General features: G+C 45.5%; 1 protein-coding gene across 1 annotated transcript in view; it reads left to right on the top strand.

Annotated features, from left to right (window-relative positions):
- The window catches only part of RCOR1 (REST corepressor 1), a gene marked incomplete at both ends in the record, with an annotated part of 80,206 nt that overhangs the window by 45,966 nt on the left and 19,059 nt on the right, over positions 1-15,181 (top strand). Inside the window, one exon of the mRNA XM_084270517.1 lies at positions 14,658-14,710. Within this exon, the coding sequence (XP_084126643.1) occupies positions 14,658-14,710 (53 nt within the window). The remainder of the gene's footprint in view (positions 1-14,657; positions 14,711-15,181) is intronic.

The raw sequence follows: 15,181 nt of genomic DNA, 5'->3' as shown, positions 1-15,181 counted from the left end.
GGGTTTGGCAGAGGGTGGGTCAAACTGGTGAGGTTGTGGGAGGGTCCTCTGTAAGCTGCTGAAATGAATCATGGAAAGACCAGTGTGTCAGCCAAGACCTGGTTGGTATCTGCCCACCTGATGCTCCAAGCTCACACAATTAGTTAAAACTTGTTTGGGTTTCATGCACCTTATGTGCTGGAGCAGTATTTTTGCCTGTGTGCCATGAAATGATGGATATGGTAGAGAAGATGAAAACTAACACAAGTATGCATTGATCCTTTTCTTTTAATCCTGGCCCTTGTTAATCATTAATCCTGGGCACAAACCACCTATTGCTTTGCCCATATTAATACCAACCTGGAATGCTGCCAGCATGTTCCATGTCTACTGCCAGACTTCTGGCTTTGAGGGGTCACTTGCGTAGCAGTTGCCACCATTAGCACTTCACAAAGCCCAAAGCTAGAAGTTTGTCCTGTTTCTTTTGAAAAAAAGAAGGCATTGTCATTGTGCAGTAGCTGCACATTTGGACTTAAAATAACTGTGCTCCCCTTCCAGCTCTGCTCCAAATACCCTGTGTGCTGTGGCTGGTGTCGCACCTTTGACAAAGAGCTTGCTCTCAATATGTGACTCCTGAGAGGCTTTTTGAGGACTTGGTGCTATAGAGGGCAATTGTTCTGGCTTTGCTGGGGTTGCTGTCATGGAGTGGGGGGAAGAAGGCAAGGAGAGAGGAACAGGAGTGAGGACTTGAGCAAGGTGATACTGAGGAGCAGGAACAGCTAGGTGGAAGACAGGCATCTGTGCTCCTTGAGTGGCATATGGGGAAGGAAGGGGGGTATAGTGAAAATGCATTGTAATGATGCTGTGCAAATCCTGCACAGGATAAAGCTGGGCCAGCATGAAGCTATTAATAAAACAGCAGAGTGTCTCTCTCTATGCCAAGTACGCCAATGGGTGGAACCATAAAATGACATTGGCTTGGTTTAGAAAGGAGCAAGTGCTGGCATGCTGCAGCTGCCTAGGAGTGAGGGATGGAAACCAGGCTGGAGGATAGGATGTGATGATTGCTATTGTGCATCTGCAGTTCAAAGGTGAACTACAAGAGGAAAAAGATGTATTGTTTTGCTAGTGATAAACTCTGCTTTGAAAGTAATTTTTCTGCTCCCTTCCTGACAGGGTACGTGTGCCACTAGATGGGAATTTTGGTTTCTCACTGATGTCCCCAGTTGAATTATGGGGTGTCACTGAACAGGCAGGAGGCACTGTCCCTAATACTAATGGGACAGCAGGTTGTGGATGGCAGCTGGGTTCCCCTGTTCTTGCACTGCTGCTGTTTGACCCAATGGTTGATCAGTGTTTCAACTCTGGATGGTCACCAGTCCCTCCCTCCATTACCTTCTGCCCTTTCTTCCTGCACGGCTGCAGCTGGCTCCCGGCTTTACATTATGCCTGCCTTGGTGCACTTGGAGAGAACTGACAGCCTTGCTCCACCTGGGATGGGGAGGTAAAGTGCCAAGGGGACTTGGGAGCAAGGGAATGCCAGAGTTGGATGAAGCAGTGAGTGCTGAGATCCTTGTCATCTGCTTGACCAAACCCTGGGGAACAGGAGAGGTGGTCCTTAAATATGTTGCAAAAACCTGATGCTGCGAAAGCAGCAATGTGCCAGATGAGGCTCTGATGAGGAAGAAGTGCTGGTTGCCATGGTAACTAAGGATATTAACCCCATGGTGTCTGGATGGGCAAGGTTTAGTTAACTGTGCCACAGGCTGGGTAACGGTTTAGAGTGTGGAGCAGCAGTGCTCCACCCTGAAGGTGCTGTGAGTTGGCATTCAGGATCTCAAAAACATATGTCCCAAACAAATGTGTGAGCATGTCCTAATCATTAGTGTGTCAGCAGCCACCTTTGGCTGAGAGGGATTTTTGGTGGCAGCACTCTGTTGTGAAGGTGAGCTGAATCCCAAAATTTCTGAGGGCAGGTTGCAGGTTAAGTGGCCAGAGTCTGTCTCCAGCTGTAGTTCAAGGAGCAGTCTTTGCATAGAACAGGCTAAGATTATTCTTCAGTTTCTCTTTTTACAGAGGATGTTAAACAAACTTGGAAATCACCTTTGTATGAATTTTCTAGCTTAAAAAGGACAGCTTAGAGGACCGGAAAATGTCCTCTCAGATTGTGAAGTGTGTTCTATTGTTTTTGTGTGGCAAGTCTGTTTTCTGTGTGAGCTGAGTCATAGCTGTTTTAAGAAGGGCTTCTGCTTGGACATACCTTTCCCCCTTGGCTCAATTATTTTGGTGTGTGAATTCTGTAGACATACAACTCCCAACTATTGTCATCAGTTCTCATTTTTCTTGGGGTGTAGGGTGCCCTAGCAATAAATAAATGTGAGCAGAAAACTGGGGAAAGTGATCTTAAAATCTCTCTTTTAAAAAAATTAAGTCCCTATTTAACAGGATGTATTTAAAATGGAAGAGGTTAGTGCTTCAGAGGTATTCAAGAGCCACCCCGGGTACCCCTTAACCCAGGCAGTAGCAGTGAGGGAGAAGATATAGCTGGGTGTGTATTCAGCATCAGCAAAGCTGCTTTTTAACTCCCTCCTCTTCAACTTCCTGTAAACAGGATCCTCAAAACGGTTGGAATTGTAGTGGGTTTTTTGGTGCCCCCCCCAACCCCTGTTGTTTCTGTGACCTGGTTTATAAAACAAGCGCATGAAAAGTTGTGCTGGGGCTCAGTGAGAGTGCAGCCACCTTGGCCAGGGGTGGGAGAGTGGGAGCTCCTGAGGCCTTGCAGACAGAGAAAAGCATTGCTGAACTCTGAGCTGAGCTTAGACTTTTTTCTTTGGATAGCTGGTAAGTCCTGTGGGAAGTTTTGAATCAAGGAGTATATGTGTTGTGCTTTTCTTCTTTGGGGTTTTTCTGCTTGTTTGTCTGAGGGTGTTTTTTTGTTGAGGTGACTTTTCTGGTAGTAGAAAAAATGTTAGCTTTAAAAAAAACAGCTGCCAGATAGAGCCAAGATTTCCAGGTCTCTGAGGGGTGGACTTCAGGGGTTATAATTCTGGCCTGAAGCTAGATGCTTACCTTGTGTCACTCAAGTGAAGATAGCAAAAGACCTATATTTATGATTTTGCGGTTTTGTCTGTGCTCCTTCTCTAGAAATACCAGTTTGTTGGCTGTCCCAGTAACAGCAAAAAGGATTAATGGAAAAGCAGAATTGGGTTTATGTTTATCCCTAATCCAAATTTCGTGTTATGCAGTGAACCTGGCAGCTGTGTAGCTTGGATGCGAATACAGTAGCTGAAGAATGCAACTCCATGAATTCAGAAACAAGAGAACTGGTGTTTAATTGAAGATTCTGCTTGAGTTTAGCTGTAGAAATGGTTGCCGTGGCCTCTTCTCCCAGCAGCTGCAGTTGCTGCACTTCAGAAAATCTTCAAAAGATGAAGGGATGCAGTGCTTCGTTCTAGCTGAGGCAACTTTGGATGCTTATAGTAGCAATATTGCAAACGGCAAAAAGAAGATAACAGGCATCAAAGGCTATGGGTGTATCCCAAAAATGGCTGAGTTGCCTCTAACTTAGCTGCAGTTCCCCCTTTGTTTGTCATCTGCTGTGCTAGTTGCTGTTGCAACGCTGTGTGGAAATCTCAGAGCAGCTCTTTCATCATTATTGCTGCAGGTTGATATTTCTGGATCCTGAATGCATATTTAAATTAAGATGGGGGGGGGGGTTAACCCTTTCACAGCAGTGGTTTGTATTGGAGCCAGGAAACCAATTTAGTTTGAAAGCACTAAGTGTGTTTGGGATGGATTTCACCCAAGGTACAGTGGGTTGGGTTTGGGGGTTTTTGTTGTTTGTTTTTAAAAACAACAACCAAACCCAACCCGCAGACAACCTGAAGGACAGAATGTATTGGAGAGTATCCAGGAGGATGTCTTACCTAAGGTAGCTGTGTTACCTTGGAGGAATTTTTGCTGTTGTACTGGGGGGGATGGGGAGGTGGGGTGTCACCAGTTTGTTCATGTGCCTTGTTCTCTCCTGCCACCTGTTTGTTCCTCTCTTTTACTGCAGTGTGGAACAGGCCACCAGTAGTGCGAAGTTGACCCAGTTTGATAATGCCGGTTGCCACTCCTGTTGCAGACACTGAACTGGTGCTGGTGCTAGGAAGAAGCTTTATTCCTAAGAAAAGTTTAGAGACAAGATGATGTGGATGAAATGGAGTGATGATATATCCATGTGAAGAGTTACTCTGGCAGTGAGCCTTGGTCTGAAATAAGTCTGGGAGCAGTCTTAGCCAGCCCAGTAGGCGCTGTGGGAGTGGTAGGACCAGTATGACAAGAACTAGCAGGCTGCAGCAGCACCATGCTGCTTGGATCCTATCCTGGGACGGGCTGATGAGCACACTCCAGTCTTGGTGGGAACAGCAGATGAAGCGTTTCACAGGACTAGGCCTTCTTTTCTGACTTCTTGTCTCCTACTGTAGATGTGAGGGGGGAAAATAAGAAGGGTCAGGGAACTGGAGGGTAATCTTTTTTTCTTCCTTAGAGCAAGGTAAGTCAGCAAATGCACCGTGTGCATTTTTATAAGGATATGATGGGAGCTGTGCAGGAAGGAGCTTCTGTGGGCTATGCCCTTCACTGAGGAATGCTTGAAGAGATCATGGCCATGACAGCTCACTGTGGTGAGTTCATATGCTGCTGAGTGTGGCCTTTTCAGAGGTGCTAGTGCAGGAGGCAGAGCAGTTAGGCTTTCTCAAGGACATGTGTCATGAGCTTCCCTCACCATAATGTGTTTGCGGTGGCATTATTTGCTCTAATTAGGAACCACTCCTGCTAGTTATTTTTCCTGTGCTCTTATGCCTGCACATTAAGTTACTTTCCTGATCATGTGCTTTTCATGCAGATTCATATTATGATAGGGTAGTACTGAATTTTCTAGCACTGCAAACATCAGTAGTAATGCATAACAAGTTCTTAGTAAGGAATGGGCTTTTAAATCCTGGATAAAAGCTATGACAGCCTACCACTGATACTCCAGGGTACAGTTAGTGACATTGGTTTATTGTAGCCTTTTCTGCCTCATCTTTAAGGCTGAGGGCTTCTATGTAATTAATGTCTCAGGATGTGCTGTCTGGATCTGTAACTTGGCTTTTTTTTAAATTGACTTACCTTTATATATTTATGCCTTAATGTCTGCTAGCACAACACTAATACTTTGGTTTATAGGTTAGTAAAGTTTATGTTGTCCAAGATCTGGCAGTGTAAGCTTGCTGTTTGTCTTCCTGGACTTCTTGGAGGGGTCAAAATAATTTCTTTGCATCTCTCTGGTTTCAGAGCTGTAGGAAGCAAACAACTGCGAGAATGGATTGTATTTAGTGTTGGTGTCTCCTTTCTACAGTAGGGCAATCTGTATGACTTTGTCCAGAGGTAGCTACTGATCTCCAGTGGAGAAAGGGCTTTTCACCTAAACTTCTATTTATCGCCCAGCATCTTAAATTGTGTAGAGTAAGGAACTACTGAGCCTTAATTCTGCAATAGGTGCTTGTTTGTGCTGCCTTGGTTCATGGCCTGCCTTAAGCAATTAAGCAGCTTAATCAAGCAGCCAAACTGTTCTTGCATGAAGTAGGGATAGGACCTTTCAGGAGAGGGATGGGGCAGACAGTGGTGGGAGGGTAGGGGGGCAGAGCCACTACCACTTGAGATAAACTGTTCCCTTTAGGATGTGCAGCACTGCGTGTTGGAAAAGTTTGTCTTGTCTCCATTGTCCTGCTTCCCACTAACTTGCTCATATCCAGCTGATGTTAAAGTGAGGAAAACAAAGTCTTTCAAAGCAAGCTTGAGATCCGATTTTTTAATTCTTAGCAGCAAGGTGCTGTAGTGTAACAAGTTGTGAAAAGACCCTTGTCTTCTCAGAACAGACCAGCTCCAAGCATCTGAAAACAGGTTATTAACCTTATATGTAGAAGGAACAAAAGCTTCTCAGTAATAATTCAGAAAATGCAACTGAAGGATTAGTTCCCCTCCAACACCAAGCTGTGATAGTCCTTATCATTCTCCATCTGGTTTTGCTGGAAGCAAGTGTCGTGCAACTTGTTCACGAGTGCGGAGGCCACCTGGGTTGTTGAGATTGTGATGTTACTCATATAGCTGAGCTTGGAAGTGAGTGGGCTGCCTGCAAAAAATAACTGAAATAGTAAGTGGTACTTTTGTGACCTGACCACTCTCCTTTCAGTGTCACAGGGTTCTGTTGCAGCTGCTGAGGAGCTGGATGTGGGCAATTACAGCTGGAGGCTCTCTTCCCCTCCGTGAGCAGCTCTTGGCACATCTGAGGAGGGCAGCTCCTCTGTGTGACTCCTAACTCGTCTCCTTCCTTTTGCTGCCTGCTGGCTTGCTCTGTACTTCCTTTCTGCCAAAGCCACATCCTTCCAGGAGGTAGCTAGGGGACAAATTGATCATTTTGTTTGCTTTTGTATCCATTATAAAGGGGGTCAGCATGGCTTCTACTCTCTTGTCACAGGCTGTATTATTGGTAACAATAATAATGAGCTGTAATTTAACCTGATGGCTATTCTGTTCCCACACACCCCTTGTGTGTGTGCCTTTACTCTGCGCAAAGACCCTGTGTAATGGAGTAGTCACCCATGGTTTTTAGGAAGCCTGGCTCTGATAGAGTGCTTTTATTAGTTTGTATTCCTACTACAACAGGGAATATAACAGTTCTGGTTTTAGAAAGGAGCTTTCAAAGTCTTCTGGAAAGTTATACCCTCTTTAGAGGGCTTTGAGTCTGGATATTCTTTGGTGGCTGCTGAAACTGGTTGACAGCAGGTTGTTTGACCAAGCTTTATGTTAGTCTGTGCTGACTATATTGCAACCATGAATTTCAACATCTATAGTGTGATGTGGATAAAGACCTGAGAACATTCCTAGGTGGAGTACTGAAGCCTTGCGTCAGACTGCTGGTAGCCTGAATCTGTGGTCCCTCATACTTACTGACCATCACTGTGTGGCAAACTGTGTTTTTTCAAATTGGTGAATGACTTTTGGAAAGGATGTGCTGGATCAGCCCTTCTCAAGGAGTGCAAAAGATAGTAATTTACGTAAGAAAATCTGCACAAGGGATGCTGATTCTATTACAAGTTAGTCTCCTATGGTGAACCATCTCATCAATTTCTGTTTTTTTTTTAATGTTCTACCCCTTGCAATAACTGTATTGATAAGGTTGCTACTTGCATTGCTTGGGTGTGTTGCTGCCTGTAGCTGAAGTATATAATCCAAGGCTATAACCTCTCAGTAGAGTTAACTCAAGCCATGGTTTGACAGCAGAATAAATCTGGCTTTAGGGCTTCTCTGACTGAATTGAGAGCCCTGTGCTGAATAATGCAAAGCACTGTTCTGCTATAAACTCACTTTGTTGTTCAGGCCCATGCTCTGTGCATTTATCCTGTCTGTAACTTCCTACCTGTCTTTGGAAGGTCACACATGGGAATGAGTATTCCCTTCCTGCCAGAAGCTACTGTGTACTGTTTTTATGTTCTTTCTTGGGCTCTAAACCCAGTATCAAGTGTGCTGGCTAATTACATTCATACAGTTCAGTGTCTGTGTCTGATTTAGGATCAAGTTTGCACTGCTGAATGATCCATCCATCCTCAGATCCTGTATGGGAACCAGTTAGGTCCCCACATGATCTGATGTGGCCCTGCCTATTCTGTGCCTAGATCCCAGGGGTAATGTTTCCTCTTTGCTACTGTCCTGTCAGACCTGCCTCATCCCCTTTGCTTCTGTGGCACATGGGGAGATGTGGGCTTGTGATAGACAGGGCTCTGTAGGTACTGAAACCTGTGCCTCTCCTCCAGTAAAGTGGTGTTCAGTGCCATGGTGGAGCAAATCTGTGGCTGCAAGATAAATGTCATGGATGCATAAGAAGCAGTCTTTCTTTCCAGGGGGTCCTCCATGGATGCCTTTACAATGGCCATCCGTATAATTTTTCTGAGGGGCAATAGCAGCAGCAGAGGAGAGCAAGAAAGGCAAGAGAGCATCAGCTTTCCTTATGGTAATCTTCATTAATGCACTGACCCACACTATACACAGTGTGCTCCTTTTCCTGAGCCTTTTCTTGGTGTGATACTGTCAACTAAGGGTCCAACTTTAGGAATGAGCATATGCTGGTAAAAGCTTTAAAAACAACACGTGTCTACTATCAGAAGGCCTCATCTGGTAAACAGTTGAAAATAGTTTTGGCAAGCTACAAAAGGTATGCTGGATTTGTCAGTGCACTTGTGATTGCAGCGCAGACTGCTTGCTCGTAGGACAAAATCTAAAGGCAGGTAAGTTAGGCCCTTGTTGCTGAATTTCAGCTTCCCACTTGTCCTTAGATGCAGGCCATGTAAAGAACAGTATTGGGGGAAAAAAGTGTGTAAATGAAGAATTTTGTAGCTTAATGTGCACTGTTTGGGTGGGGACTGTTTGTCTTAGAGTGAGAAGGGAAGCTTTTAAAGGGATGAATCTCCCACCAGTGGGGTGCTCCATGTTACTCCTTGTTTTATGCTCTCTGAGGACACGGATTGCAGGTGTGGTTCCACAAGCAACTCTGTCCTCACCAAAGCTAGTTTACATAACCCTGCCTGTTCCTGCCTGCCTGCCCATCTGTGTCACTGTGCTGTGATGGGATGAAGAATGGGTCATGCTTCTGGCTGAGCTGCTCTCATCCCTTGCTGGAACAGGGAGGGCCTGTCTCTTCCCAGGCCATGTAACCTCCCAGTGAAGTGACTTTAGTATATAGTGTGCAACCATATACAAAGTGTACCACTTTCTGGTTTGTTAGTAGCGTGCTGCTTGGCAGTGGTTAGCTGTTCAGTGCCTTGAGTGGCTCCAGAGCTGGTGCAAGAGAAGGGGACAGCTGTCCCCTAGCTAGGCCTGGCCATAGCAGTGTCCGGGACTGCCCCTCCTGGTAGGGGAGAGCATTGCCATGCTACCACTGCCCCTCAGTGCTTTGAATGGCTTCACTGCCGCTTGGGTGAGGGAGCTAACGCAGCAGGAGAGGGTTGATGGTTTTATTCGGGTGACAGAGTTTCCCAGTCCAAGTAAGCTTCTCCAGGTAAGGTTGGTTTTCCTCTGCCTTGCAGTTTCATCTAGACTTTTTCCTCTCACCAGCTGCTGCAGGTGCAGCGGAGTTGGTACCTCAATCCTCTCGTGCGTTCAGTTATGTGAAGTGGTTTTTAAGTAGCCTTTGTGTCTGTGTAACTTGTGCTTTCTGTTCCTAGAAGCAGTGCGAAGGGAGGCTGTATGCCTGCCCAGGTGGGTGCAGCATGGGGCACAAAACATGGCTGTGCTCTGGCTCTCCGCTCCTCTCCTGCCTGTGCCACGCATCGCGGCTTGCCAAGAAGAGGAAGCAGCTCTTGCGAGGCAGAAGACCCTTTTAAACAGGCGGGGTTTATTTTCTTTCGAGTGACCCTGCCCGGGAAAAAAGAGCTCAAGCCACCTTGCTTTGGTCTCTGCCTGCTCCCCGTGCCTCCTGTTGCAGCTGGCTTTAGGAGACACTTGTCCGTTCTCCGGTGCTTTTCTCTGCAGCCTCTTCTCCTGCGCTGGCACCACGAGGTGGCAGGGTTGTTCCACCAGAGCTGCAAGGGCGGCAGGACGGCAATGCAGCTGCTCGGTTTTATAGCCCAGGCAAAACCGGTGCCTGGTTGTTTGTGTACCATCATAATTGTGTTTTGAAATTTGGAAGCGTTTCACATGTATGTGTCTAATTCATGTTCCTTATATTCTTTATATAACACTTGATTTGTTGTGGGTCTCGACTTCCCACCCCCTCCCCATTCTCGAGGGAGATAGAAGGGAGGGGGGAGAGGTACAGCAACATCCAGAATTCCTCACAGGTTCCAGCATTGATCAAACCCTGTGAAGCACATTACTGAGGCTGTGAAGGCTGCTGCTTTTGTCCTCATTTCACCCCGTTCTGTCAGGGTATTGCATCACGTAATATGCAAAGTGTTCAAAGCTCCCGCAGTACCCCAGTAATAGGGGTGAACTGAGGTTGCAGCAACAGCTCTACCTCTGCATTCCTGTTGCTTTCTATAGGCTATAGCACACACTTCTGCTGCAAACCCTCCTCGGGGTCACTGAGTCCACTAACTGTGATGCAGTGCTCGTGGGGTCATTAAGAAGCAATTTGGGTGGTGGTGGGGAAATTCTCCCAAAAGACCCACTCAGAGATCGTTTTAAGCTGATCAAATGCTGATGAAGGGTGTTGTTGCTTTCAGGCATTTCTCTTAAGAGTTCTCCCACCCCCCTGAAATTAATGCTCTTGTTTTACATGTCTCAGTTCACTGTTCTAGGATGCAGGGCTGAAAATCAGCAATGCAGTTGTTTGCTCTCGTCTCTCCTTCCCTCTGTCAGCCAAGAGGGTCCCCTTTCTTTTGCCTCTAGTGAGCAATTCTTGCAGGAAGATAGTTGAAAGGAGAAAAGGGTGTATCAGAAAGACTGCTGGAAACCAGACCACAAAATTTAGGGGGTTGACAGAACCATTTTGGTCAGAAACTCTCTTCTCTGGATGTCAAGGGTGGGGGTGGGGGGAGGAGCATCTTTCTCTGCTTTCTTTCTTCACTCCCTTTGATTTCCCATGTCTCTTCGGCTGTGTTAGTGCTATACTGGGTTGGAGGTCCTTTGGTCATCTCATTGTAAACTTCACTGCTTGTGCTAGGGAGAGGTGTTCTTTAGTGTCTGAACACTATGTGGTTGTCTTTGCTGGTGATAATGTATATGTGGGATTTTCCCTTTGCAACCCTACCTTTTGTGCTATTTCTGCCTCCCTGGGCATGACTGGCTCTAAGAAGTTGCTTTTTGGGCTGGTGTTTACTCCACTTTGGGTCTGGGGCAGATGTGGAGTCCTGGTCACCCACACACAGTTAAAATGTATGCAAGAGAAGAAATGTAGCCAAATAGGTAAAGAAATACCAGTTCATGATTTTCTTCTCTGTCCTTCCCCCCATCTGGTTTCTAGTAGCAACAAGAGCCTTCACAGGAGCAATGCATCTCCTGTGTCACACAACTGTCTCTATTCGAGCATCATTGTCTTTTGGCCTGGTTTGTGCCAAAATATCTTTCTGTTACAGAGAAATGAATGGATGGGGGGGGAGTGTGGTGTGGGTGTGCTCTTGTGTGCCCTGTTCAGGGAGAAGTTATGCTGGTAGAAAGAGTGGTGGTGTAGTTTATGCTGGGGGAAATAGGGTGGGATTACTTTGCTGCTCTCACTTACTCTCTTCTGGAAAGCGACTAAGAGCTGTGCTGGCAAACGGTGTCTTCTGGTGTAAGCAGGGCTGTGCCCCAGGCTCCTCTGGCTTGGAACTGATGTCTAAACAGATTGCTGGGTTACCCACTGAGCGTGACTGAATGCCACTAAAATGCAGCGTAGCAGAGTTCCACATGCTTCTTGCCCTGGGCTTGCTAGAGATGTGTGGGGAAGGCAGAGATGGAAGAGGGCAGTTATTTATCTGGTGTGGCATGTGAGGCATTAAGCTTATGGCAATTCCAGGCTCTACTGGCATGGGAGGCTAAAGGGATCCTGTGACTCAGCTGGTGCCACGTTCTTCCTCGCTTCATTTGGAGGGGGATGGTAAAGAAAAAGCAATCAGGATTGCTCAAGGGACTCTCATACCTCTCGGATGGTGCAAGCATCAGAGTGAGAGAGCCTGCAATTAGCTAAGAAATGACAAGCAGAATGGGCTAGACTGTCAGTAAGCAGGCAGGGAACAAGCCAAGAGTAGGGTATGATGGTGTACTTGTTCTTCCTTCATGCACAGTCTTACTGTACAGGAGGAGCATTGCTGTGTGCTCATGGCTGGTTTACTGCCATATTGCCTTTTTTCTTATTTTTATCTTCCTCCACTGTAGTAATAACACTGAAGGGTTACAGACACCATGAGAAGAAAAGCATCCTGCCTCCTTTCATGGTGTCCTATCAGTCAAAGTCTACTTCTCATAAATTGTTTGGCTCTGTGGTGTATTGACTAGATTAAAGAGAAATCCTGTCGATATGAGGGGACCACTAATGTTTGGGTTCACTTTGGAGAGAAAATGCTCTAATGTTTTTTGGGGGAAGCAAGAGGGCAGAAGTATTTTGATAGCATCTGGCATAAGAAAGGTAATATGCTGGAAAGAATGCCCTCATCTCTCCCCTGTATATATGAAAGGATAAGATGCTGAAGTCAAACCATGAACTGTAGATCTTTTCACAGTGAAGGCAAGCTAGTTAATGCAGCAGTACTTAGCATTCAAGAGCTTAATTCAGCCTTGGAGTTTAGAGAATTCAACTCCTTTCCCTCCCCCTTCGTTTGCTTCCCCTTTAGACAAAATATATAATACTGCATGTTCAATACCTGTCCCAAGGAAGCTGAGGACATTTAGCTAAAGTACAGGTAAATGCTGCACTTAACATTTCCTGGCAGCCTGTGTTTTTGGTGTAGTTAGAAAGTCTGGAAACATCTGAAGTTGCTCTTCTGCCCACATCCTGCTGATGTTCCCTGCCCTGCATGGTGTGTAGGAAGGAGGCAGTTCCCTTCTCTGTCCCCAGTTCCCCTCTGTGGTCCTCCTGGATCATGTTCTCTCCTTGGGGTTGTGCTTTTGAAAGTTGGTGTTTGACTGAGGGTTTTTTCCCCCATGGCAAAGCTGATTTCTGAGGTTCCTACCCTTCAGTAACCCTCAGGATGTTCTATTAGGCAATGCAGGGATTTCAGTCTAAGAAGTTTGTCACTGTCCCTGCCACCTCCACTGCCTGTGCAACTATTATTATGCAGGAAAAGGTGGTTTGCAAGAAGGATAGATGTATTCATCCCTGTTCAGCATGGTCCTTGGAAACAATTTGTTGACTTTAGAGGCAGATGTATTTGGGCTGCAGAGGTGCAGCTGAACCTTCCTCCAAAGGGCTAATAAAACTGTTACTGAATGTATCCAGAACATGGTCCAGCAGACAGGTTCATTAACCCCTTGGGAGTCCCTGGTGTGTCTGGTGGGAGGTTGGATGAGTGAGAACTTCATGGAGTGTCCTTGTTAACGTGGAACTGTGCCTGTATTTGTTGCATGTTCTTCTCCTGCCACAACGTGTGGCTGTATTAATACACTTAATTTCTCCATCACACTTAAATCTCTCTTTTGCAACACCTTTTTGTGGAAACTAACTAATACATCTCCTTTCCAAAGGAAGGACCAGCATTGATATCACATGTCATGCCGTCTAGTAAGATGGGAAGTCTGCTTTAAGTACCTAGATTTAATTTCTTTGTATTGATGACAAGCTGACAATAAGAGGCTGGTGATCTCCTGCTGTGCATTTTCTGATCTATCCTCTCTGTGTTCCCAATGCCTTTGCTCAGCTGAAGGAAGAATTGAGGCATGTCCCAGCTTGAAGGAAAGGTTTTAAAAAATGCTGTGCTGTTAGACACCAGGGACTCCATATGGAGTCCGTAAAGGCAGAAAACAGGAGAAGCACATTTGAGAGCTGAAGTTAATTGTGAGACCTGAACCATGGGAAATGTGGCTGCTTTAGCCACACTGCACACACAACCATTTTCCTTTGCAGGTGCTGTGTGTGGTCTGCATGAGTCAGGTACTCAGCACAGGAATTTGCTTGCATCCCTCCTTGGGTATCTGCAGAGAATGAAGGCAGGGATAATTTTTTAGTTCATTTCTAAGTGACTTGTCCTAAAGTCCAAAACTTGTAGAAGAATGTGAATTCTGGCTGTATTAGTTCAAAGTCTTTCAGAGTAATGGCGTATTGGGGAGCCTATAGAGAACCAAGGGTTTTGTCATCTTCTACTCCATTAGGTGAAGCAGGAGGATCACCTTCTAACTTGCTTTTCTTTTCTCCCTTGAGTGTGGTGTTATTACAGTGTGTTTACTAATGACCAGACACAAGGGCACAGACTTGAGAACACCATGACTGGCACCGACTTTGATCCAGCCCTCTCAAATGGATGCTGTTGGATCTAATGTAAACAGTGTCATGTGTACTGACAGACACATCTGGGCTTTAGTTCCACCTGTACAAAATACAACTACTCTGGTCATCTTCACCTTGTAAAGATTAAAAGGTCATGGGGGCCTAATTATACGTAGTGGTGGGGTTTGGTCCAAGGTGAAAATTGCTGAGGCATGAGGGCTGAAAAGGTTGCCAAGATATCTGCAGTGTGGTTGTGCAACACCAGGAGGCTGACAGTGTTGGAGTATATGGATTGGATCTGGGGATTTTTCCTCTTAAGAAAAGAGCTGCTTTGGGGGGATTTAAAAAAAAAAACAAAACCAGAACTGACAAAAAACACAAACCTAAACCAAAACAAAAACCAACACGAAAACCACCCAACAAAAAAACCCCACCACAAAAAGTAGCTCAGACAGTCATGTCTATAGTTTTTTGATTAACAACTTCCGACATATTACGTGGAACTGGGTTGGATATCATGCATCACATCAGTTTAAGGAAAATATGTAGCAGTTTGTCTGGTGACTGTTGTTTCTCTTTTGTTTCCTTCCTTTCCTGAATTGTTGGAAACAGCAGCTATTCATGAGAGTCCTCTGAGGAGGATGCAATGACCACGGCTGAAGTCAGAACTGCACGACTGGCTTTTAGAGTGGAAAGGGGAAGGGAAAAGATGATGAGATCACTGTATGAAATGTTCTTATGCTTTCTTTGTGTTTTTCAGTGGACGAATACATTGCCATTGCTAAAGAGAAACATGGATACAATATGGAGCAGGTAACAACCCTATGAATACTTTAATTTAAAATAATCTTTTTCAGCAGGTATTAAATCATAACCTAAAGTGGCTGTCTAGAACTGCTGCTTCCCTTCTGTGCCATCTGTGTTTTCTCCTCTTTTACCTCTCCCAAACATGATTGTTCTTAATGGTAACCTGTGCTCTGGGAGTATGGAGTTCACACCTAGTTTTACCTCAAGAGTCAAAAGAAAAACAAAACTATTGTAACTTCTAATGGAGTCTGGCCATGAGTATTACACTTCCTATGGTGACTACCTCTTGAACACTTTCAGAACCCCTAAACAACACCAGAAAGATCAGCTTGTCTTTGGACAGCTGCCTGATTGCATTGCAGTTTCCAGTTGACTGCTCCATCTCAGCTTCATGGATGTCTTAGCAGTTATTAATGAGCTGTTGAGCTCTCGTGCTTTTCTGAGGCAAACCAGTATCAAGAGTTACTTACCTGAAAA

The sequence above is a fragment of the Gallinula chloropus genome (assembly GCF_964237585.1).
Source record: "Gallinula chloropus genome assembly, chromosome: 14".
NCBI classification, from domain to species: domain Eukaryota; kingdom Metazoa; phylum Chordata; class Aves; order Gruiformes; family Rallidae; genus Gallinula; species Gallinula chloropus.
The sequence above is the reverse complement of the archived record's forward strand: the minus strand, read 5'-3'. Positions and strand labels throughout refer to the sequence as shown.